The sequence below is a fragment of the Dasypus novemcinctus genome, chromosome 1 (genome assembly GCF_030445035.2).
Source record: "Dasypus novemcinctus isolate mDasNov1 chromosome 1, mDasNov1.1.hap2, whole genome shotgun sequence".
Lineage (NCBI taxonomy): Eukaryota > Metazoa > Chordata > Mammalia > Cingulata > Dasypodidae > Dasypus > Dasypus novemcinctus.
The window spans coordinates 184300296-184325215 of record NC_080673.1 but is presented as its reverse complement, the minus strand read 5'-3'; the positions used below and the strand labels follow the sequence as shown (position 1 = coordinate 184325215).

Below are 24920 nucleotides of genomic sequence, written 5' to 3'. Positions count from 1 at the left end.
ACTACAGACAAAAGAACATCGTCACTGTTACAAGCATGACATCTTGACTGATATGGTCGTGAAAATGTTTATTTGTGGGTTTTCAAATGGACAAAGAAAACACTGTAACATAAGCATTCAATTTATAATAGCCTCCATTTGGTACCCTTACTTGCACCTGCTGGGAGTGTAAGATGGAACATCTTTTCTAGGAGACAATTAATACAAATATCTTTAAAATTATATGCCTTTTATCCAAGCTGTTCTACCACTAAAAAAATAATCATAGATATGCCCCAGGTTTAGTCATAATGTAAGCAACTCAAATACCCAATAATAGAGGATGGTTAAATAAATGGTGCCAAATGATACAATGGAATACTACCCAGCCACTAAAAAATGATACAGAGGGGGCCGCGGATGTGGCTCAAGCAGTTGAGTGCCCACCTCCCACATAGGAGGTCCTGGATTCAGTTCCCAGTGCTTCCTAAAGAAGACAAACAATGAGCAGACACCAAGCAAAAACAAGAAGACATCGAGCAAAAAAACCCAGGAGACAACAAGCACAAACAACGAACAGAAACAACCAGTAAAAACAACAAGCAAACAGACAAGGGTGTCAACCATGGGGAGAGAGGAAATGATACAGAGGTATACGAAGTATTTCATGGCAAGTTGGTCATGATTTGTTGGACTAAAATCAAATTATAAAAATACTTAAATATGATACCAATTTAGATAATAATAAAATAAATCAGCCTAGAAAAAAGACTGGAAGGATATGTCAAAATATTATCCATGATTATCTTTAAGTGATTGGATTACAGGCAGTTTTGATTTTCCTCTTTTTTTCTGAACAACACTAAGAAAATTTTCCACAACAAAAATGTATCACATCTCTAATAAGAAAAACTTAGAATATGCTTTCATCTGTGTTCCGGTATCTGATGTTCAAAAACAGTGTCTTGGAAAATCAAGTTTAAATATATTTTTTAATAGAGTAATAAAACACTAGGGAAGAAAGTATTCCTGACATATGAAAATGTGTAACAAAAGAGGTATTCATCCTAATTTTGAGGGCAAAACTCTCATTAGCAAGTATCTTTTAAGGAAATATTTTAAGAAATGTTTCTGCTCCTCCATGTTTTGATCCTTTTTGCTCATAATCATGTAGCCTTTAGGGGCTGATGTCTTTAAATTCCCAGAATGAGTCAAAGGTAATTTCTCTATTTAGATAATCAATAAAAATTTTAGTGGGCACCTATTTCATGCCCTGCACTATATTTAAGGCTATATGGGCGGTACAATATATATTTAAAAAAAAAAAAACAAGGCATTTTTCTTGCACTATTATACTTTTTTTTTTTTAATTCAAGGCATTTGGCATGCATTGTTCTGACACCTTCCCTGGAAAGAAGACATGTACAAAAAAAAAAAAAATTTAAGAAAAAAGCTTATTCTAAATGCAATAGAAAGGGAGCAGATGTGGCTCAAGCAATTAAGCACCTGTTTCCCACATGGGAGGCCCCAGGTTCAGTCCCGGTGCCTCCTAGAAAGAAACAAAAAACAAACAAATGAAAAAAACCAACTCAGGAGAGGCGATGTGGCTCAGTGGTTGACATCCAGGGTTTAATCCCCGACCCTGGTACCTCAAAATAAATAAGAAATGCAATAGACATAAAAGAACTAATAGCAGGAACTAGTATTCAAGCAGTGATTAATATTTATGATGCTTTCTTAAATACTATTTAACCCCAAATATAAGATGAAGCATTTTTCCCAAAATTCTCTGGAAAAGAGGGAATTACCTTCAAGTGTTTTTATAGGGCATTCTCTTAATTATATTTATTTAAACGAGTAAATCATGCTTGGGGAAGACACGTTTGTCTGAAATGACCTCATGGTAAAAGAGGTCACTTGAGAAAATGAGTTACAGAGGAGGCGGATATGTAACACAATTTAGTTATTGTTCCTGAGGTGAGGCCCACAACTGAAAAAATAGTTAAGATCATTGTAAGCAAACATTTAAAAAGTAACTACCTAAGTGAGTATAATGGATAATTTATTTAACATCTACTTTATTTGGGGGTCTGTATCCAATGCTCCTGTAATATAAAAAAATTGCTTGATGTTTCTTTTTAGGAGGCACTGGGACCGAACCTCCCATGTGACCCATGTGAAACCATTTTTGTATTTCAGAAGCAAGCTCTCCTGACACCTTGATGATACTAAGAGAACACTTCACAGTTTACAAATACTCCCCAAAACATCCTCATAGTTGAGCATGCTACTGCTGCAGTAAAAGAACGAATATGGGCAAATTTTTGGAAAAATTAACTAATATTAATTTTAATATGTGGAAGCACCAAATTTACCCACTGGTTTTTAGTAATTTGTTCTTTAGGACCAGTTTAATTGGAGGAATCGTTTTTAAATTCTTTCTAATGCAACTGTTACTATCAGGGTCAAAAAATCAATTAGCAATGGAGTCCTACTTCCTAAAATAAAAAGCTTTTGATAAACATTGTAAGGATGATTCCATCCCCTTTCACGGATTTTTTTTTCCCCCCTTTTCATCAAAGCTATGTAACCCTTTTAGTTTGACATCACAAAAAGAAGGACATAAAGGATTTCATTAGCGCTGCTGTAAGGGCCTCAGAGTATGTCCCCAACTTCTGATGCTATTTTCACTCTCCAGCTTTGGTGATTAATTTTAATCCAGAAAAAGTTTAGTAATCCACTGAAGTGCCATAAAATCCTAAATAAAACTTCACGTTTGGTTTACTAATTGAACTGTTCTTTTGAGATTGCCAACAGATAGTATTTTCACTGATGCAAAGACCTTAACTTTAAACCAAGTATGAAAGCTTCCTTACTTGCTTGTGACAGACAATGACAGGTGGAAAGTAACTCTCCTATCATATTACTGACCTATGACCCCAACTCGCTGGGTCCTTCCCTGTGCTAAGAGAGAGGGAGGGGTACTGCTGGTGGGAAAGCCAACAACACCCATGGAGGACTGCAGAGTCACTCTTGGGAGTCCCACTTGTAAATTTCCAAAGTCAAAGCAAAGGGTAGGGTGGAATATCTGCCCCCTCACCTGTTCTTCTCTCTATTAAAATTCTTTACTTTTCCTCACTGGTACTTAACAGTTGAAGGAGATAATGATAGATACAGGTGATAGATAGATGAATGATAAAGAAATTATATAGACACAGACATTGACATTGACATAGACATAGACATAAAGATACAGACATGATAGGCAAACAGACAGATGATATATATGTATGTATATACACATAGATGTCATATATGTGGATCATAACTCACGACATTAATGTCTTATTCAAGGATCATGTGATTTAGGACAAGCAAATCATAGTTGATCAATAAATTTTGTTTAACAACCAAAAAAAACTGAGGAAAATAAAGGACAATCCTTGAAATTATTCCTTGGCAAATTCCTCCTATGTTTTCCTTCTGCCTGGAAAGTTTCCTCCACCCCCTTTCTCACCTGCCCAAATCCCCATTTTTTGAAGGCACAGAACAAATGCCACTTTCTCATTAAAACTTTCTGTGATTCCTCCAAACAAAGTAAACTACCTCTTCTTCAAGCAACCAGAGCACTGTTATCTGTTTCTTTCTTAAAGGACTAACCACTTTCCACCTTCTTTGCATAGAGGTGGGGGTGCCCCTTTGTACCCGTGTTGGAAACAGCATCTGTTTTACTCATCGTTGTATCTCCTCTGTCCTCATACCCATCATCTACTGAAAGCAGCTGAGCATGGTGGTTAAGTCATATGCTTGGAAGCCAGACACACTAGATACAAGTCCTGGCTCTCCACCACTAACTAGCTGTGTGACCACGGTTAAGTCGCTTCACTTCTCTTTGCCTCACTTCCCTCATCTGTAATATGAGGGTAATAATAGTATCCATCTCCCAGGGTTATTTTGATGACTAAATGAGTTAATCCATGCACTTTAAAAGTTTTCTGGAATGTTATATTAAGTGTTCAATAAACGGATTCTGTTATTATTGACCCAATACAATTCTTTGAAAATCTACTCTGCGTCAGGCACTCCGCTAGTCTGTCACGTTAGTGGGGACTCTATAAACTTTGAAGAATGGCTGATAAGACCTAACACTGGCTCAGCCCTTTATTAGTCAATAATAAAGGTCTTCCAGGTCCAAGACCTCACTGAATTCCCACAACCATTCCAGATGGGTGTCGTCATTCCTACTTTAATCCAAGAGCAAATGGAGTCTCTTCTGCTCTGGACAGCACAAGCACATAGTGGGTGGGTGAAAAGGCTCCTTAGTGTTCACCTCATGGGCCCTCCAACTTCTAAAGATTTTTTCCCATTCCCTCCTGCAGCTCTTTCAACTTCACACGAAGCATCTTTTTTAGCATCTGTTCAGCCTGACTCCTGTCATTAGATACATTCTTGTGTGTTTATAATGCACCACTGATTTGTTTCAGACTAAATCGTGGGATCTAAAAATAAAGCAATGTTGAACACATATTTCTTTGCATATTAACTTTAAAGAAATAGATTAATCTTTTAGAAATAATCAAAAATGAATGATCCACTCAGCATGTAGCACTTGCCAAAAAAATAAAAATAAAAAACCCTCAGATTCCCATTTTCCCTCTTTTACTCTTCCTGAATTTATTAATTTAAGTGTATACTTCATAATTTTTCATTTTAAAAATTAAGAGGTTTAGTGAGACTGTGGGAAACCAATCTTGTGCTTCCCTGGGGATGCTTAAATAGGACCAGGATTCATTTATTCTCCAAGTCAAATTCCTATTTTCAAAAATGACATTGCAGAATTGTCCTCAATAAATAAAGTGACACAAATAAAGGCATAAAAGTTGTTTTCTGAAATGTCAGCCATTTATCCAACACATATGTTCTCTCCACTTAGGGCTAGGCATGCTGGAGGACCCAGGGCTGTGGAAGGCATGGCTCCTTCCCCCAAAGGAGCTTCCTGAGCACGCAGGAGGTGAGCCTTGGACATACACAACCACGACACAAGCTAGAAAGGGCTATGGGAAGGAGAACGACTGGAGTGGGAAAGAGAGATTAATTCCTGCTGAAGGAGAAATATGGTTCACCTATTTGAGAGAAATCACTGCAAATGTTTCCCCCTTCAACATACACTCATACTGGTTTTGACTATTTGTTTCTTTTCTTTCTTTGAAACCTGAATACAATCTCAACCATCAGCCCTTAGATGTTTACCTAAGCCACTTTCCAGGCCCAGTGACATTGGATGTTTTCATAATGCACTGAAAGGGTTACATACCCAAATAAATATACATTCTGATTGCAACACTAAATAATGAGGCAAACTGCAGTTTATAAAATGTAGTCATTCCATGCAACATTTCATTTTGGAAGGGGGAGGGCTATAGCCGACTGTGAACAATTACCAAATTGTCAATGGAATTCAATAAATGTTGTTTAAAAAAACTAATTATTTGTTACAATAACCAGCTACTACTGCCACTTTGTATTTGGAGGTTTGTAAACTACTTCCATTTGAAATGTAATTGATTCCATTTTTATCATTTGTTCAAGTTTATGTGGTTGTTCTCATCCTAAGAGATGATAACATCTATTTTCAGCAAATTATACATTATAATTCCTCATTCAAAAGCTGTAACAGAAAACAAAATGCTAATTTCTGCTGTAAACGAAACTACAGAATCATAATCACTCATTGTTAACATTAGGGACAAAACTGCTACTGGAAATGATGAATTGGAGCAGAATATGGTGAGGGTTGTTGGTTCGAGTTTTCATTCTTTTTCTTTTTGTCCTTTTCGCTTGTTTTGTCCTATCGGTACACAACTAACACACTCTCTCATACTCTTTCAGGCCAAGATTACAGGGATGTCCTTTCTTCCAGATACCAGCCAGACGCTCACTTTTTGCCCCTTAGCTATTACCCACAGCTCTGTGTTACAATCTATAGGAAGATGGGCTGTCACATTTCCATGTCATGAAGCCTCCACCCCTGAATTTCCCTTTGCATCAGCAATCTCCACCCCTGGTGCTTCTCCTTTGTAAGGACCTCTCTGCAATACTCTCTGATCAAAGTGGGCCTCCCCCAATGGCGAGCTGTCCCTCTGGGAAGCACCCTCTGGGTGTTTCGGGTAATACACCAATCAATCAAATTATACAATTGATTAGTTAATGGCATGGAAACCCAATAACTTTGAGTAAATCAGGAAAATTCTTAACCAAAAAGACAGAGAGGGTGGAGGATCTAGTACCACATTCCAGATACTCTTTGTTTAAATAAGCATCTTCAAGCGTAAAGAATTTAACATTGCCTAATGGCATTTTCTCTTTTCCTTTTTTTTTTTTATTGTTTAAACCAATGTGTTCCGAAAGAAAGAAATATTTCAGTACAATTATTATATCCAGAATGTGAATTTTTGAAGGGACCAAAAAGTCACACTGCCTTCTAAAATAAATCACATTTCTGCTGCCCTTTTATTTGATGCCGTCTGCTGTACACATTTACTTCTTCACTGGCAAAGTGTGATCATTGATTTCCTATGGTCTCTCTGGAAGGAAGTTCTGCTTCCTTGATGATGACTACAAAGGGTAGGTGACCCCATTCTCATTCCAATGCAAACTCTGCACTTTTACATTTCCGCTAGGGCCACAGGAATGTGAAACCAGCAGAAGCTCTTTGCCCTCTTCCTAGAGACTGTCTTGCTGTAACTACTGACATTTAATGTTTTCCCTCCCCTTCCCACAACTGTATTTCGGAAGATCACAATAAAAGGGCTGAACCACTAAAAGACATTAGTTCATGACGGACATAAATGTTAGGTGCGTGATTCGGTACACAAGACACCCAATATATCATGGCGAGGAGGAGAAAAGTAAATTTTGGACTACATCTGAAACGTAACTATGCATAGTGCCAGCCCAAAATGATATGGGTTTGTTTACAAAATGAGAGAGTTTATACCACAAAAATATATATATTTGACAGGGATTTGATGTGTCTAAATGATTACATATAGAATTATTCTCTTTGTGCATTTTAAAATTACATTTTTTCTTAATTTGTGGATACTCATGTACATGTGGAATGAGCCCTCCACTAAATCAGAATCAAGTGTTATTGGAAGCTGGCAAACTGGAAACCCCATCTATCTCTCAGGCTGGATCACCCATTCAAAAAGAAGGGCAAAAACAAACACCAAGTCCATCCCCAAGAAGAAAAAAGCATCAGGAAGTTATGGTTAACTCCACCAAAGCGGAGGACTTCACTCACTAAAGAGAATTATATCTGATTATATAGAAGAAAGAAAAATGGGCAAACTTGGGCGAAGGAGATCTTCCCCATTTCGTGAAGCTGGCAAGTAAATGACCAATAAAAGCTTGACAGAAATGTACGTGTGGTCACACAACATCTCTATGCCGTAATGGAAACAGAATGAAAGAGGAAAAATAAGCTGGCACTAAGGGTTCAGAAGCCAGAGTGCTGGGGCACCCCAGCTCTGTCCCTAACTAGCACTATGACTTCAGGCAAGTTAGTTAACACTGTCTCCTTTTCCTCATCTATAAAATGGGAATAGTAAAAAAAGCACCTATCTCATATCAAAACGTGATTGAGTTGAGTACATGTAAAGTACTTGCAGTAGCATTAATAAATGGTAGTTATTGCCACTGCACTTTCTTTGCCAAGCTCTAGGTTCACAGAACTTTACAAAGAAAAGCAAATGATAGAGTCAAGCTGCTGCCTTAAGGAAGATAGCTTTATTGAAAGACCCACAACAAATCCATGTTATTATAAGTCACTTTATTTTCCTATCTATCGAGGAGAAACCTACCCTTAGAAAAATGGGAATTTACAGGTAGGTTTTTACAATTTTATTTAAGGTAAATATATGGATCTGCCCCTAAACCACATACACACACAACTTTAGGAAAATAAAAATGTTTAAAATGTATAGAAGGAGAGTAGATAGAGCTGAAGTGGTAGAGCACCTGCTTCCCATGTACAAGGTCCTGGTTTCAATCCCTGGTACCTCCTAAATAAAAAACAAAAACAAAAGAAAACTGCATAAAATATATAGAAGCCCAGCTTATATAACTGAACTGAAAGATGCTGGCTTTCTAACAACTTGTAAGTGAAAAACAAACCTGGATCCAAACATTGTTACCATTTTAAGAATTATGAAATACTCAGAAAAGAGGGGAAAAAACCATATATTGAATTCTTTGTAGTACTTGGACTGGATGGAAGCAAAGTGTTCCTCAGTGGACAGTTTTCTGCTTTGGCTATTCCATATTTATGGAAGTAGTGCCAAGTCAAAAAAAAAAAGAGGCAGTCAGCACTAGCTTTCAACAACTTACCCACATCCATCAATGATTCCGAACTGAAACTTCTACCCTGCTTGAAAAGATAGCGTGAGTACAAAGAATTGCAGGTACTGGCTAACAAAGGTCCAGGGCAGAATTCAAAACATTGACTGTCTACTCTGAGAAGATAGTGTATGTCCTTGCAAGGATGCCATTTTATATGTCTAGTCTGGAAAATGTGAGAAAGTGGTGGGGGGATGGTAGGGGAAGGAAGAAAAGTGAAAAAGTATCTTGAGTCTGGAGAGAATGCCTATCACAAAATTCAGATTAAGCTACCCAGGAACCAAAGAACTGGTCAACTGGGCAAATAAAATCAGATGTCTGGCCTCATGGACACCCAAGCAGTCAGCTAATTGGCCCCATTTATCACTTTCAATTGATTGATTCAATATCATACAGACCTGGCCTGCTTCGATTGGGGCTTACAGACTGACAACTAATAAGGTGACCCAGGTCCAAACTGCAAGCAGTAATGACCACTCTGTGGTCAGCTTCACGATGGAGAAAGAAACCCTAAACTACGGGAAAGACTCACAGGTTGAAAAGCACAGCATAAAAAGATAAAGCTGGGTTTTGGAAGCTTGCACTACTGCCATCACTAGGCGTGAAACTGTAAATTAAAGAATGGTCTGTTGTCTGCTGCACTGAGCCAAACCAGAGACATTTCACATACACACTTTAATTGGGGGTTTCATTCTAATTGAAGAAATAAATTCCACCTAAGCAGATGCTCCCCTCCCTACCCTACACGCTATGGTATGTTGCGCACATTGGCAAGTGGGTGCATTTTTCTGCAACATGTCTACTCAGATATAGGATGGAATTTCCCAGTTTTTAAAGGGTAACAGATGCACTTTCAGCTCTAATACACATTGGGCTCTCTCTCAAAAAAAAAAATAATACCCTATATCCTTCAGCTTTATTAATAAAACGTCACAGAATAACTAAAAACCTTCTAGTCATCAATGAGTCGTGGGGTGGGGGCGTTAGTAATAAATAAATGCCCCAGTTGTTTCCAAATTTCCAGGTCTGTGTTGAAAGAACTCCCATGTTCATTATTTTTTTCACTTGCTTGTTTATAACTAGAGGTGTCATAATCATGTTTCTTGTGAAAATGAAAGTAATCAAAATGCCTTGTGATTCCAGGAAAAGAGCTTCTTAGGGAGACATGCCTGCCTGCTATTGATGTTGTAAAAAGGCTCCTTTTACATGGTATTAGATGTTGAGAGCACATCATATTGATCTAGAAATAAAAGCTTGATTTTTTTTTTTTAGTACAGTCAACCCTTACCTTCATAAGCACTTTATAACACTAGGAAGAAGGTTTTGTTTTTAATTGAGGTGGAGTAAACAAATTATATTTGAAGAGCGTTGCTATTTTTAGTGAACAGAGGATTTGTAAGCTTTTTGGCAGCAATTCAGGTAAAATCATGAAAAAGTCTCCCTCTTTCGAATTTGGCCCAGGCCTCTCCATAGCAGCTCTCCCTGAGCCTGAAAAGGGATTTAAAGTATTGCCTTTGTTTATCCCTTTTCTCCACAGGAACAGTTAGGAGCAGGTTGCTCAGTCACTGAATGCTAAAAATGCAAACTGGAGATCAATAAGAAGCTTTGCTCGTGCACATATCTTCTTCAGCCCTGAAACTGGTCATGTGGCTGCGGTGGGAAGCCACAAATCCTGGTAAGACATACTGCTGGCTGCATTTACCACCAGAGATTAAAGCTCTGATAGCACTTGAGGGCACCTTCCCCTAATGATGTACATCTCTCATTTGTTTCTGTACTTTATCTTAAAGTTCATACCGCACCACTGGAAGTAGAAATCAATATTTCAAATAATCTCCTGTCCCCACCATACAATTCCAGTGCACTAAGAGTAGGTCGCAGGCTACCCAATACCAGCCTGTGAGCTAGTACATCCTCCACAGAGCAGCGCCAGCTGCTTTATCAGAAATTCTTTCCGATTTCCTCAGCAACATGAGTCTCCCTTTCAAGAAGAAAGAAAGGAAGAAAGAAAAAAAAAAAAGCTCGGATATCTAATCTACTGGGGAAATGCTTTTCCAAATCAAGTTAAACTAACTTTACCCGAAGAAACCGTTAGTTTTTTCCTCGCTCTCTCTTCAAAACGCACCCCCGCCTCCTTCTCTGGTTCTTTCCTTCCTTTACTCCAACCTCTCCGCCCTCTCCCGCTCGTCCACCTCCTCTGCTTTCCAAGGAGTTTGCACGCGATTGCCTATCTTGCAAAATCCGGCCGCAGCCCTTCGCTTTCAAACGCCCTCAAACGGCGTGCTTCCTAGCTCCTGATGGACTGAAAAACCTCCCGTCGCTGTAAAGCTGTATCCCTGCAGGTGCCTCCTTACACCCAAGTCTCCTCTCTCCCTTTGGTCGGGGGGAAAAGAAAGTGCCCGAGTTTCGCGGCCCTGAGGTGCAGGTCGGAGGCACGCGCCCGGAAACTTCTCCTAACGCCTCGGACTCCAGAACTGGGGGGGCGCGGCGCTGCTGAGGAAGCACGAATCCCGGCCGGGGCTGGTGCAGGGTGTGTGGCTCAAGCCTTTCCTACCCACGTCGGTCCTCCAAGGCGAGCTGAGATCGGTGTCTGATTCACCGACAAACGCACACACACACACACACACACACACACACACACACACGACACAGGCGCACGAGCGCTCGCTCCTGGAGAGCTGGAGTTTTCCGAGCCGGAGGAGGACTCGTTGGCTCTCGGCAATCCCCAGCCGGCGGATGGAGAGGCGTGGAGTGGACGCAGGGTCCGCCTGCCGGGACAGGGTGGCCTGGAGAAAGCCTCTAACGCCGGCCGCGGGCAGCCGGGGCGCCCCCCAGCGCCCCGTTCGTCCCTCTCCATGCTCCCCAACTCCAGCGCCGGCTCGGCCACCACCGAGGCTCCTGCAAGTTTCTCCGCGCGGCGGGGCTTTCCCCTGGCCCGACCGCTTCGCCCCGAGCCCCCACCTCCCGCGGCTGGGCCGCCTCGCCACCCCCACCTGGGCTCCGCGCCCTGCGCGCGACCCTCGCGCTTCCCGGGGGCCGCCCAGACGCCCCCAGGCGCGGCGGCGGCGGCGGCCGGGCGGTCTGGCCGAGCTCGCCGCCGCCTCCCGCCGCTGCTGCCGCGGCGACGGGAGCCTCTCCAAGGCTGCCCGGCCGCCCTTATGCATTATTCACTCGCGCGGCCGCGGCGCTTTCTGGAGAGCCCGCGCCGGAGAGGCGAGGGCTTCGCCCGGCAACTACTAGTTTAGCCATAGCAGTTTCTTGGAAACTGGGGTGGCGGCGGCCTCGGCCCCGGCCGAGCACATTTTTCGGTGGCTTTGCTTTGAGGGGGACTGGCTTTTCTTTTTCTTTTTTACCGGGAGCTCGGCGGAGCGCGCGGCGCCCCGGGCCCGGGAGGGCGAGCGCCGGCGCGGGCGAGCGCGGCAGGCGGCCCCGCGAGCGGCCGAGGCCGGCGGGCGGGCCCGGGAGGAGAGGCGCCGCGGCGGCCGGGCGGACCGGGCCGAGCCGGGCAGTCTTCCTCGACACCACCCACCCAGTCCCGGCCCGCCCGATCCCCCGCGGCGCGCGCTCCCGCGGGCCGGGAATCCCCCCGCGCCCCGGGCCGCCCACCGAGTTGCTGCTGCTTTTTCCCGGTCGCTTCTCCGTCTCGCCTCCCGCCCCAACTTTCCCCAGCCCCGATGCGCGCGCAGGGGCGCGCGTGCACACACACACACACACGCACACACACACCCCTCTCCCCTTCCTCGACCCCGGCTCCACTTCCCCTGTAGTTTGAAGATGACAGATGCCTGTAGACTTTCACCAAACAAGCGGTGGGGGCAGCAGACTACAACAGTTATTTAATTAAAATGCATTTTTTTCTCTCTCTGTTTCTCGCTCTGCCTCCTAGAATAGCTTTTGCACCCCTAGACACTGAGCACACGCCTGTCTCTCCAGGTTCCCAGTGACCCGCGGACACCCATCGCCTCCCACGCCGTCCCCTCCCGGCGTCTACCCCCACCTTCCCCGGGCCCCCCCCCCCCCCCGAGTCACACCGACACGCACACCTAGAGGCCGGCGGCGGGGAACGTCGAGGGCACGATGCAGCCGGACTGCATTGCACAGTCATCAAAGTTAAGTGTGTGTGTTTGTGGGGTGCGTGTGCGCGCTGGGGGTGGCGCGGGGTCACCGGGAGCGGAGCCTCCACTCTACACCCCCCCCCTCCGCTTTGCGGGGTCAGGGGACGCCTCCACTTGCGATTGCAGCCATTTTAGGGAAAGCGGTGGCTCGGGGCCCTGGGGGACAGCACCTCGCCGGGGGGACAACACGTCGCGGGGGGCTCGCGGTCCGCAGCCCCCCGGCGCAACTAGAAGGCGGGCGGGAGCCGGGCGCACAGGGGCGCGGCGCCCGCGGCGACTTGGGGAAGGTTGCGCTCGAGTTCCCTGATTTTGCCTGGAGTTGTTCGGGGTAACGCGCCGGCTCCCGTCTCTTTCTCGGGTTCCCGCTGGGCTGGGAGGTGGGGGGGGGGGGGGGTCGATGGTCGATTGGGCACGGGAGGGACGCGACAGATCCTGGCGACTGAGAGCTGGCGCTGGAGCGGGGAGGGGATCTCCTCTAGCCGGTTGGCACTGACCCAGACAGTGCGACCCACTTGGCCCCCCTTCCTCCCCACCCCCTCCCAGCCTCTGCCTCCCCTCCGGGTGCCAAGAGAGCGCGCGGCGAGGGGCACGGGGCGCGACGCCGCCCGGCACCGAGCCACCCCTTACCTGGTTGGAAGGGGTTTCCCAGGAAGAGCCGTAGTTGTAAAAGAAGGAAGAGAAGACGGTGTCTTCCGACAGCCCGCAGCCCGCCATGCTCTGGATGCAAATAAAAGGAGGAAAGGGGGGAAAAAAAAAAAAAGCACACACACAAAAGCAACCCAAAATTTTTCAAAATCAAATTAAACCAATAAGCGAAGAAATTCTCTCGAAAATAAATAGAAGGAGGGGGTGGGAACGGCAAAGGGAACGGAAACTCTCGGCGGTGCTCCCTCTCCGGGTGAGGAGGGATGCTCGGGCTGCCGCCGCCGCCGCCTCTGCCGCCTTCTCCAGCCCGTACCTAGAGGTTCGTCCTGACTTGGGCAGCCGCCGCCGCCGCCGCCTGTGCCGGCTGCGTGTGTGCGCGCGTGTGTGTGCGTGTGCGTGTGTGTGGTGTGTGCGCGCAGAGCGAGAGACCGCAGGGGAAGCGAGAGGGCGAGAGAATGAGCGAGCCGGGAGGGAGGGCACCGAGGCAGAGCGAGCGGGCGGGTGTGTGCGCGCGCGGGGGTGCGTGCGGGTGTGTGTATGTGTGTGTGTGTGTGCGCGCGCGCGCGCGTGTGGCTGGGTGTGCGTCTGTTTGGGGAGCTCACCGGAGAGCCGGGGCCGTCACGTGTTCGCGCTGACTCCGCCGGCTGCCGGGGACAGCCTGTACTACAGCCCGGGCCACTAAATCAGCCCGCGCAGCCCGACCTTTGCGGCCCCCGCACCGGCCCACCGCCCTCCCCGGGTGCGGCCGCGGGCAGGTGGGTGGAGGGGTGGGCCGGCAGGGGACCGCGCCGAGCCGGGGAGGCAGAGAAAGATTCCTGCGGAGACTCACGGTTTACCTCCCCCCCCCCACCCCGCTGCGCCCCGCACCCTCCTGGCAAGCCTTCCTCCCACCTTCTTTGAAGGTTTTTTAATTCCTAAAATTGCTTTCCCGCGCAGAGCCCCCTTTTCCAGCTCCAGGGAAATTATTTTCCTATAGTTAATCTATTTCGCCTTTTTTTTCCTTTGCCGGTGTTGCGACCCCCACTCCTCCGCACGCGCGCGCGCATACACACGCACACACACAGTAACACCTACACACACACGCACAACCACACACACTCGTGGCCGCCCCTCCCATCCCGAATGCAAACCCACTTCCTTTTGCCGCTTGCTGTAGTTAAGCTAAGTCAATGCTCCATATAACTAGGCTAGGCTGAGAGAAGTGGCAAGTGGATTTAGGAAACAACACTGCCCCAGCAGGAAGGAAGGCTAGATGACTTTTAACGGGGCTTTTCCACCTCAGTTTGGCATTCTGTTGATTTAACAGTTTAAAAAATATAAAGGATTTTGTAGCTTCTGCATGAAACCCAGGCCCCTTGAGTCACAATTCTTTAAATGGAGCTACTCTCTTAAGCCTATTACATATTATAAAAATGGAAGCACATATAATTTCCTTTTTTCCCCCAAGATAGTATTCTAGGTCCAGACCTCTCTCTCAATCTTAATAATTGGGTAGCTGAAAGTTTTTTCCTGCAAAAAGCCATTCCTTACCTGCTACCCCCTTACTCTTTATACAGATATTTATAGGCAATAAAACACAAATAAAAACGGGCTTCTCCTTGTAAGAAGCTCGTAACAAATATTTTAATCCTCTCAGGAAAACTTGGCACAACCTCTAATGGGCAGTTTAGATGGTTTTCCTTCAGATTCCTTTTTCCAAATGCTGCCCATTTTCCTTTGAACCAATTGTGTTTTTCCAAGAGTTCACACTTCCTCTTGTAAATTCCTCTCTTGAGGTCGAAATCCTCTGTGAAATAAACATTTCCACAGCAACCCCAGTGATGTCACAACCATGGGCTCATGATTTCAGAGGGGAAATAAAGCAGGAGGAAAAGATCGCGTTAGAAAGCCGGCTCCTGCTTTCTTACAAACAGCACAACTCCTTTTCGAAATTCAGAAAACATTAGATTTCTGGCTAAATTCCTGTTTTCTTTTTCTGAGGCTGAGTTATTTTTTCAATGATATGCCAAATGAGCTTTAGAAAAATAGGTCGTCATCCTCGTTTCTGGGCTTGTGAAGAATGGTGTTTCAAATCAGTGGTCCCTAACCACACTGGCCACTACAGATTTTATTAATAATAAGGAGGAAAAGGGTTTTTTTCCTAGAAAACGATGCTGGAATCTGAAAACATTTTAAGAGACGAATTTTAACATGCTAACTCCAAACCCAAATAGTGCTGACTGGCCCAGCTTCATAAATACAATCGTTTTTAAAGTAGTTGGCCCACCAAAACTCTCTTCAGGTATCAAAATTGGTGCTGATCTCCAAAGTATTAAATAGAGGGGCTTCTCCTCCACGGCTCCTTCTCTTGTTACCTGTTTCCAGGCTGGGAGTGGAAGGGAAGCATTTGCCATCCTGTCCCATTTCATCCCCTTTCACTCTCTCTGCATTCCCCTCCCCTGTAAACATGAAGCACTGGGGACTGGAAACCTCCAAATTTAGGCCCAGCACCTGAGGTTTCTTAGGCTACCTGCCTAAACAAAGTCCTTTAGAGACTATTTATGAGGACCATTAGAGAAATGTACAGTTTACAAAGTGCTTTTCATACTTACTAGCTTAAGTTAGCACATTGTTCTTTCGGCCATTCATTGCTTCCCTGAGTTCAGCTCAAGTCCCACTTGTACCGCAATGGAAGCTCTGTCCCTTTTATTCCCCGTCCTGTTTGGTGAATGAAAGGATGTATTCCTCTTACCCCATTTCAAAGACAAGAGACTTGGAGATGCCAAATCACCTGCCCAAGGCCATCCAGCCACAGGGTGGTAGGACCCGAACCCAAACCCCTGTGACCCCACCTACCACCCTCATCCAGATCTGACTGTGTCCATCACAGCATATTCTCCCAAGGCCGTGCGTGGCACACCACCCGCCTCTGAGCATGGACGCAGGGGTTCCAACCCTCTTACTGTCCCCAACTGAGGACAAGCGCTGTAGTTTGTGAAATGCATGAACCATCCACTGCATGCGCCTCAGGTCATCCACTCTTCACCAGGACCCAGTTAGGTGGCTTTGGTTATGTTTATTTTATAGATGAGGAAAGCAAGGCTCCCGGGAAGGACCCTGATGAGATCTGCCAGGTACCCACAGCTGGTAAGTGACAGAGCTGGGTCTTGAACCAAAGACTTCTGGCTTGTGACCTGACTTTCTCTGAAAGTTAGTCTTTCCCATCACCAGACAGACAGGAGCCCGAGTGCTTGGATCCACCAAGCAGGCGCAGGGTCTGCAGAGGTTTACAGGGGAGGCAGAACAGGTGAGAAAACTCTCCTCTGAGCAGCAAGGGGGACGATTTGTATAAACGAAACCTGGCCTCCAGCCCCAGACACCCGGGTCCCCTTAAATCTCCAGCTCCTTCTTTTGTAAACAAGGAAGTCTCCAAGAAGGCCACCTGGATAGGCTTCTGATAAAATGCCTCCCTGCCTGCCCAGCTTGCCGATCTCCAGGGGCAGCCCCTGCCACCCTGGAAGAATTCTGCCTTCCTCGGTAGGTTTGCTCAGCTGTTACTGGCACAGTAACATGGAGGTTTGTTTGCTAGTTCCCAACAACATAAAAACAAGCCACCTCCCCACCCCACCCCCACTGGGCCCTGGAACAGATGGAAACAGCCCCTTGGGAAGAAGCAGAGGGAGCCGCGAGCTCATTGAGAAAAGATCAACCCAGACACCTTGCCAACTCCTGGCCAGGCAGGATTCAGAAGTCTGACGACGGAAACCCAAAACAGAAAGCGTCTGGGTTTCCAAATCAGCTTGTCGTTGGTTGGTTCTCCCAGACAAAGCAAACTTTCTTCGGCCTGAATTCCTCTATCGTATTGCCAAGTCAGGATTTGTCACGCTGTCAAGAGGGGATTCGTTGAAGTGATATCATTTCATCAGTGAGAAAATCCATCTTTATTCATAAACACTTTCCCCCAAGAGACAAGTTTTGCATTAATGTCGTCTTTGAAATTGGTTAGTAGTCCAGATGATGCCGGGTGTTTCCCGAGTTTATAAACGAGGTGCACTGACACTCTAACACCACTAGGGTACCATTTAGTGATTGGCTGAACCGCGCTGCAGATGCTGGGGGCCAATTTGTTGTACACGTGGATAAAAATGATCGTTTTGGCTAGAACTGCAGATGGGAAGCAGATGTAATGTGCTGAGGAAAGAGATTGCATTCAGTCTCCAGCCTTTATTAAAATAAAGTCTGCTAATTTGTCCTAGGTTAAAACAAAAACAAAAACAAAAACAAAATCCCTCCAAATCTCTACACCTGTATCAAATCTAGACCAAGTGCAAATCAATAATATTCCTGCCTTCGAGAAGTTTACAGTCTCAGTGAATGTTATTTGGTCTACCGAGTTGGGTGGGGGGTGGGGGTTGCCTGTTTTTCCTCTGTAAGTTTTTAAAACTTTACATCCTTTCGAAAAATTTTAATTACCCCAGGGAAAGATTAAAAGTTCAGGAGGAGTGAGACAAGGAAAAGTTGAGAAGGCAAAAGAAATGGAGGAACGAAAGAGGAAGGTATCCTGTGAAAAGTGCAAGAAAACAAGGGCAGAGAGAAGGAGGCAGCAGTTAATGCCAAAAGAAACGAAGGCAGAAAATGAAGCTCAAAATAACATTGGCAATAGTAATAATAATTCATTGCATGCTTACAATGATCCAGGCTTAACACTAAATGCATGACAGTCTTATGGGGCTTCCCTTAGACAAGGATTGGGATGCAAGTTCTTTATTTGGGAGCTGATCCTGGGAAATACAGGTAAGGGAGCAGGAGAAGTGAGACAAAGACGTGAAGGAGGCTGTGGAGAGAGTAACTGTGGGCGACTGGAGCTCAGTCCTACTTGGCAACCTCTAGGTGGCAGTGTAGAACACAGACCTCAGAGGTATCCCACTTGTGGGGCGAGGGAGCTGGGGTACTGCTCCTTCAACTGACCTGTGGCAAGCCTGGGTAATGGGGGCTGGCAGTCCACAGGCAAAGGGATGCAGATGCTGATGTTAGAATTCTGGGCCGTGCACCTAGAAACAGCAAGGGGTGCTGGGATATGGGTGGGGCGCCAACAGCATCTGCTGCACAAACGTTAACTCATGTAATCTTACAAAGTCCTTATCAAGTAGGAACTATTACATTTCTGGTTTTTCCCAAGGGAACATAGTCTAGGAGAGTTGTTTTTGCCCAGCGAGCATCAGTTCTCTCTTTTGGGAACAGCCCCATGATTTTCCTTACAGAAACATTCCTTCCTCCATCTCAGAGGTTGTTCCTAACTTCCTCACTTGACAGATGCACAGGTGACCCAAGCCTTAGGGAGAGAGGGGTGCTCTTTTTGCCAAGGGAGCAAAGCTGGGAGAATATAAGCCTGGATCTCTTCCAGGCCATCTTGCTCCCACAAGAATGATAGTGAAGCCAGCCCAGAGAGGAGAGAGAGCCGATGATGGGCCAAACATTGCTGACTTGCATCTTTTGAGCAACTGGATCCAGCCCAACCTGAAGCCAGACACCGCCCTGGACTTTCCAGGTGTTTAAGCCAATAAATGCCTCTTTCTTTATAAGCCTGTCTGAGCCTGATTCATAGAAGTTAAGCATCTTGGCCAAGATCACACATCTAATGAATGCAGAGGCAATATCCAAACTCAAGGAACCCTAATTCCATAGAATGCTGGAGTCCATGTTCTTCACCGTCATGCCCTCAGAACAGAACTCAGAGCCACCGCACTCTTCTCATTGCCTGTCCCTCACTTGGAGTCTCTTTCCTTCCAGAAGCAGTTGCTGATCTGTTTAAGAGGCTAACGGATCAAGGTCCATCTCAGTTTTACTGGAAGTACTTGTTCCATCAAATAATTAAAAGGGTAGTATGGTCACTTGGAGAAAGACTGGAATGGAGGTGGCAGAAAATTTAAAAAGGAAATAGGGAATTAGACCTTCATCTCTTGTCTTTTATTTTCTTATGGGCCAATCAGGAAATAGTTATTGATCATTGTTTTCCAGAACGTCTGCTCTCCCTGCACTTAGCAGCTACCTATTCACTGTTCATTTCTTTCTATCAGTCTGGAGCAGGTGTGTTTACTTGGTGGCACCTTGGTCACATGCTATAAAGGAGTCTAGAAAATGTTGTTTTCAGCTTTCTGGTTCTCTAAGCACTAGATGGTCAAATAAGAAGATATTGCAGGCAGCGGACTTGGCCCAGTGGTTAGGGCATCCGTCTACCACATGGGAGGTCCGCAGTTCAAACCCCGGGCCTCCTTGTCCCATGTGGAGCTGGCCCATGCGCAGTGCTGATGAGCAAGGAGTGCCGTGCCATGCAGGGGTGTCCCCCACGTAGGGGAGCCCCATGCGCAGGAAATGCGCCCCATAAGGAGAGCTGCCCAGCGCGAAGGAACGTGCAGCCTGTCCAGGAGTGGTGCCACCCACACGGAGAGCTGACACAACAAGATGACGCAACAAAAAGAAACACACATTCCCATGCTGCTGACAACAACGGAAGCAGACAAGACGTAGCAAACGGACACAGAACACAGACAACTGGGGTGGAGGGGGAAGGGGAGAGAAATAAATAAATAAATAAATCTTTTAAAAAAAGTGCAGCCTGCCCAGGAATGGTGCTGCACACACAGAGAGCTGACACAACAAGATGATGCAACAAAAAGAAACACAGATTCCCATGCCGCTGACAATAAGAGAAGCGGAAAAAGAAGACGACGCAGCAGAACAGACAACCGGGGTAGGGAGGGGCTAGAAATAAATAAATAAATCTTTAAAAAAAAAAAAAGAAGATATTGCAATGGATAGTGAATGAGTTAATCTACAGTACCAGCCATTGAGCAGATAACAGGAGTTCAGAGGGAGAGAATAAAATAAAGCCTGGTCTCCAGATCCAATCATCTGTCACAATAGTTGTCTGCTTTGGATCCGACATTTGCTGAAAATTTAGAGGATCTAGATAGCAAGGGGTAAGACATCCACAAAAGCCTGTACTCTTCAGACCACATCTGGACCATTCCCCTAAGTCCCGGCTGCCATTTTAAGACAGGTGATGGCAAGTTGTGTTTGTCCATGGCAAGGCAATTAGGTCAAGGTCTGGACCATGCCATATGATGAACAACCCTGACACCTCCCTCCCCTTCAAACCTGTGCCCAATATTTCTTCCTAAATTTCTCCGAAATACTTTCACTTCTCCGTTTCCACTATGTTGCCCTAGCCCAGGCCCCCACCATCACTTGTCAGGACCTTCCAGTAGGCCCTGAACAGGTCTTGCGTCCTTTCTTGACCTATTCCAGACATAATAGTTCCAAAGCACACACCTGAGCACAGCTGCCCTTCAGTGACTTCCACTGCTCTTTGTATCAAAGCCTTAAAATGGCTCCTTCTAAACCTTCCAGGCAACTTCCCTCCCCAGTCCAGCATGCTTTTCCAATGCCCCAGGTGGGCATTTTAAGCAGCCCCCAAGCCCTCCTGATGGAACTCCTCCCATGTAACTCTCCAGTCCCCTCTCCAGTAACTTTCTTCTCTGCTCCTTCTTGCAGGTCTCCCAACTCACTCTTGGCTCCCTTGTTGCAGATGCATGAAGTGCCCAAGAGACATTAGATTCTTTCACAATGGTAAGGCTTTGCCTCTGCTGTTCCCATCCCTCCCACCCCACCCCCGAATGCCTTTTCTGATTTTTTCTGCCTGACAAATACCTTCTCAAGACCTAGCTTGGAAGTTACCTTCGGGGGGGGGGGGGCTTTTTGTACAGCCCCAGAGGTGAGACCCCGTGTGTCTCTGTTCTCCCTGTTTAGACCACTCATCCAGTCCATTTCCCACGAGCAGGTCTTAATTCACCTTTGCTTGCCCCACCTAGCACAGGACCTACTTGATAAAAGTTGACTGAACAAAAAAGGAATAACTTTAAAAAAAAAGAAAAGAAAAAGCAATCCCCCTACAGAGAAAGCAGTAATAAAGAAAATGTGTTCTACTATCACCTTGAGACCTCAATTAATGTGCTTTTCTCCTCGCGAATCCTTGCTTCCAAACAAACAGAACCTGACAGCCCGAATTAAATCATTTATCTTTCTAGTTCTCTGCCTTGGCTCTAACGCTAGTGAAAAAGCCCTGATATTTCATAAGAAACCGGCAGAAGCAAAAGCTACAGCCCAGTACCTTGACTTTATCTGGTTGTGCAACCTAGGTATACATCTACACAGGAGAAAATGTTCATTTCCAATGCTCCTGTTTACCTAGGTGGAATTAAACGCCAAATTACCATATTTGATCATTTTGTTTTCTCACATGTACCCTAAAGAGCCTCTGTGTGTGTGCTGTGTGTCTGTGCATGTGCCAAAGGCGTTATTCAACTCCATACGCGGCTACAGCTGTGAATCACACAGTGCAAACAGCCTTAGCGGTGAAGAACACAACCAGAAAACTTCTGCTAAATGCTATGTTCCAGTTCTTTCTTATACATTTTAATGCCTTTTGATTTAGAGTGACCTATGAGTTTCCAACCATAGGCCAGGGAGGAAACAAAAGACCATTTCCACTCTGCCCTGTATAATTAAATATCTCGATGAAGTTTTCTCTGGTTCTGCTTTCAGAGCCAAACGCTTGTTTGCATTCCATCATCATATATAAACACCCAGAGGCCAGGATAATTTACCTTTGCTGTTCCATCGCTAGACCCTTAAATCAGGGCACCCGGAACCGCATTTAAGCATATCAGAAAGGCCGCTGGTTATAAAGTCTGCAGTATTTATTATTATTTAAATAACAAAAATACCCTGTGTACAATCCACTATTCAGAAAGGGATAACATGGATATAGACACTGCATAGATAATCCCTGCATCAAGTCTCTGGATTCCAACATCTTTTTCTTCTAACCTTTGTTGCAGAGCCGCTATATAGTCCCTGAAGAGACTGGGTTGCATGTGATTTTTGTTAGCTTTCCCTGCTGACAACTGGCGAGTGAGACCCCAGTGAGTCCCAGTCAGATGGCGGCTGGGTCAAGGCAGAGGGAGACACGTGCAGCTGGGAAAACCCAGGAGCGGGGTCATCGTTACAGCTGAAGAAGCCTGTGCACCATGCAGGATGGTGGTTGGGCCCAGGCTTCTCAAGCTGGAATATGCACGCAAATCACCTGGAGATCGTGTGACAATGCAGACTCAGGCTTGGCAGGGTTGGGCTGGGACCTGAGATTCTGCATTTCTAGCACTCCAGGACGATGCCACTGGCTCCAAGGCCCACATCTGGAGTGGCAAGGCTTTAGACCTCAGGCTCTGGGTCAGACAGGCAGGCCTGTGTGAGAACTCCTTGGGAGCTGGGCCCTCTTGGGCAAATCACTTGACCTCTCTGGGCTCCTGAATGCTGATCTAAATAATGGCGATGATAATACCTATAGGCCAGGTCTGCCAAGAAGATTAAATTGGGTAATGCTCACAATGGGCTTAATGCAAGGCCCAGCACATCAGAAAAGCATTGTTAAGATTTGGTTATTGGGGGTTATTGGTTCCGGCGTCTCTTATACAGCATCATGCCTGTGGTGACAGAAAGGAGATTGGAGCCCACCTCGCCCATGCCCCAGTCAAGTGTGCCTTGTCCATTGTGTTATGATTTTTTTTAAAAGTAGATGACTTTTCATGGTTTTATTTTCTCATTACACAAATTAACACATGACTGTTTATAGAAAGAAAAAAAGGATGAAAGAAAAGAAAGAGAGGGAGCTAGGGAGGCAGATAAAGAGTTGGAGAAAGGAGGGACAAAGGAAAGAAGAAAATAAAATAACTTATCTAGCACCCAGAGGTCCCTTGACATTTTAGTCTATAGACTTCCAGTCATATGTAAACATGTGTTTTAAGTAATGGGATTTACATTGTGGATAACATTTTGCAATTTTTCAATTTCACTTGGCACATCATCATAATGTCAGGGACAATAGCTGGAATAGCAACCGTAACATCTAGTCCACACTGGGCTATTACTGTGCGCCCACCACCCCTCTAGCACAGTCAAAGGGCATTCCCTCATTCATTTTCACAGCAATGCTTTGACGTGGATGCAGAAACAGAGGCACCAAGAGGGAGCATAAAACTACTCAAGGGAAGCGGACTTGGCTTAATGGATAGAGCATCCGCCTACCACATGGAGATCCAGGGTTCAAACCCAGGGCTTCCTGATCTGTGTGATGAGCTGGTCCAGGGCAGTGCTGATGCATGCAAGGAGTGCCTTGCCAGGCAGGGGTGTCCCTCACATAGGGGGGCCCCACGCACAAGGAGTGGGTCCCATAAGAAGAGCTGCCCAGTATGAAAAAAGTGCAGTCTGCCCAGGAGTGGTGCTGCACACATGGAGAACTGATGCAGCAAGATGACGCTACAAAAAGAGACATTGATTCCTGGTGCCAATGACAAGAATATAAACGGACACAGAAAAACTCACAGCTAATGGATACAGAGAACAGACAAGTGGGGGGGAGGGGAAAGGGGAGAGAAATAAATAAAAAATATATCTTAAAAAAAAAACAAAACTACTCAAGATCAGACAAGGGGGTATTCGGGTTGGAAAGCAGGTAGCCTAGAAGCACAACCCGTGCCTTTCATCTCCACATTCTGCATCTTCCATGGGTTCATTCTGACATACTGCTTTATGGCCTGACTTTTTCCCCACTGCCCCATCATGAATATCTTTCCACATCTTTCGAAGTTCCTGTTGTACAACATAATTTTTGGTGGCTGTATAGTATTCCATTGTCTGTTAGAATCTCCATTTTACAGATAGGAAAAGCGAGGCGGGGATGCTTCATAGGTTGGCAGGGAGTAAGTTGGCGTGACCGTGACCATGACCTGTTGGCAATCCAAGGCTTTGTCTGCCCTACAATGCTCTCTCGAAACAGGAACATTGAGCACTCACTACCTACAGGGCATTTGCTGGCCTCTGTGGAGAACAGAAGACCGATGGGATTTGCTGACTGTTGTGGAACTTGCTTTCCAGTGGGTTGAGACATGCAATGAATGAACAAGTAAATGTGTGAACAAGGTGACTTGAGCTGGTGATGAGGGCTGGGGAAAAATCCCCACTGCAATGGGATGAATGAGACTGGCAATGACAATTTAGGGAGACTGTCATCTGAGGAGGCAATATTTGAAGTGAGAACCAAATGAGAAAAAGGAGGTAAACAGGAAATAATCTAGAGTCAGATGGACTTAATTCGCTCAAGAGTAAAGCAGAGCTTAACAGCACCCCAAGGGAATGGTGGTTCTAAGCATCTTTTACATAATACATTCTCATAAAGAACATGGGAGAGGCACCGGGACAGAATGGCAAGAGCAGGACTGGAGTCAGAGACTGGGGAAGCAACCCTGGCTCTATCCCGTGTTGCCTCAGAGACTCAGTCACCTTGTCTTAAGATGAGCTTGTGACACTTGCCACACAGCAGGGCTGCTATGAACATGAAGTGAAATAACCAGGTAAGGCACCTGGCCTGGTGGGGCACTGAACACTAGCTGCTTGTTGGCCTTGGGTTTGAAAGCCAGCTCTACCTTTTTCCTGCTGAGAGGCTTCGGGCAAGTTATTTAGCATCTCTCCGCCTCAGTTTCCTGTTCTGTAACATGAAGGTGATGATACTAAGCACCAAATAGGATGGTGCCAACGATTCAATGAACAGATGTCACTTGAATGCTTTGAATAATGCCCAGTAGGTAGCACCCGACAGATGGAGGGAGGGAAGAGGGGAGGACTGTGTGGGGCTTGCTCCCTGGTGTCCGACTCACTCCCAGCAGGGCAGGCACCCTGTAAATACCT

The 24920-nt window shown here is 45.8% G+C and overlaps 1 protein-coding gene across 5 annotated transcripts in view; it reads right to left on the bottom strand.

Moving 5' to 3' along the window:
• PPARGC1A (PPARG coactivator 1 alpha) overlaps positions 1-13710 on the bottom strand; it is a 653301-nt gene extending 639591 nt beyond the window's left edge. Inside the window, exon 1 of one of the 5 annotated variants that reach the window (XM_071217160.1) lies at positions 13122-13710. Coding sequence is in view for 1 of the 5 variants with exons in the window: in XM_058300325.2 (XP_058156308.1) it covers positions 13122-13208 (87 nt within the window). In the remaining 4 variants the exon portion in view is untranslated. The remainder of the gene's footprint in view (positions 1-13121) is intronic. The other 4 variants (XM_071217159.1, XM_058300334.2, XM_058300325.2 and 1 more) reach the window with 4 other exon arrangements.
• Between the last annotated feature and the right edge of the window lie 11210 nt (positions 13711-24920).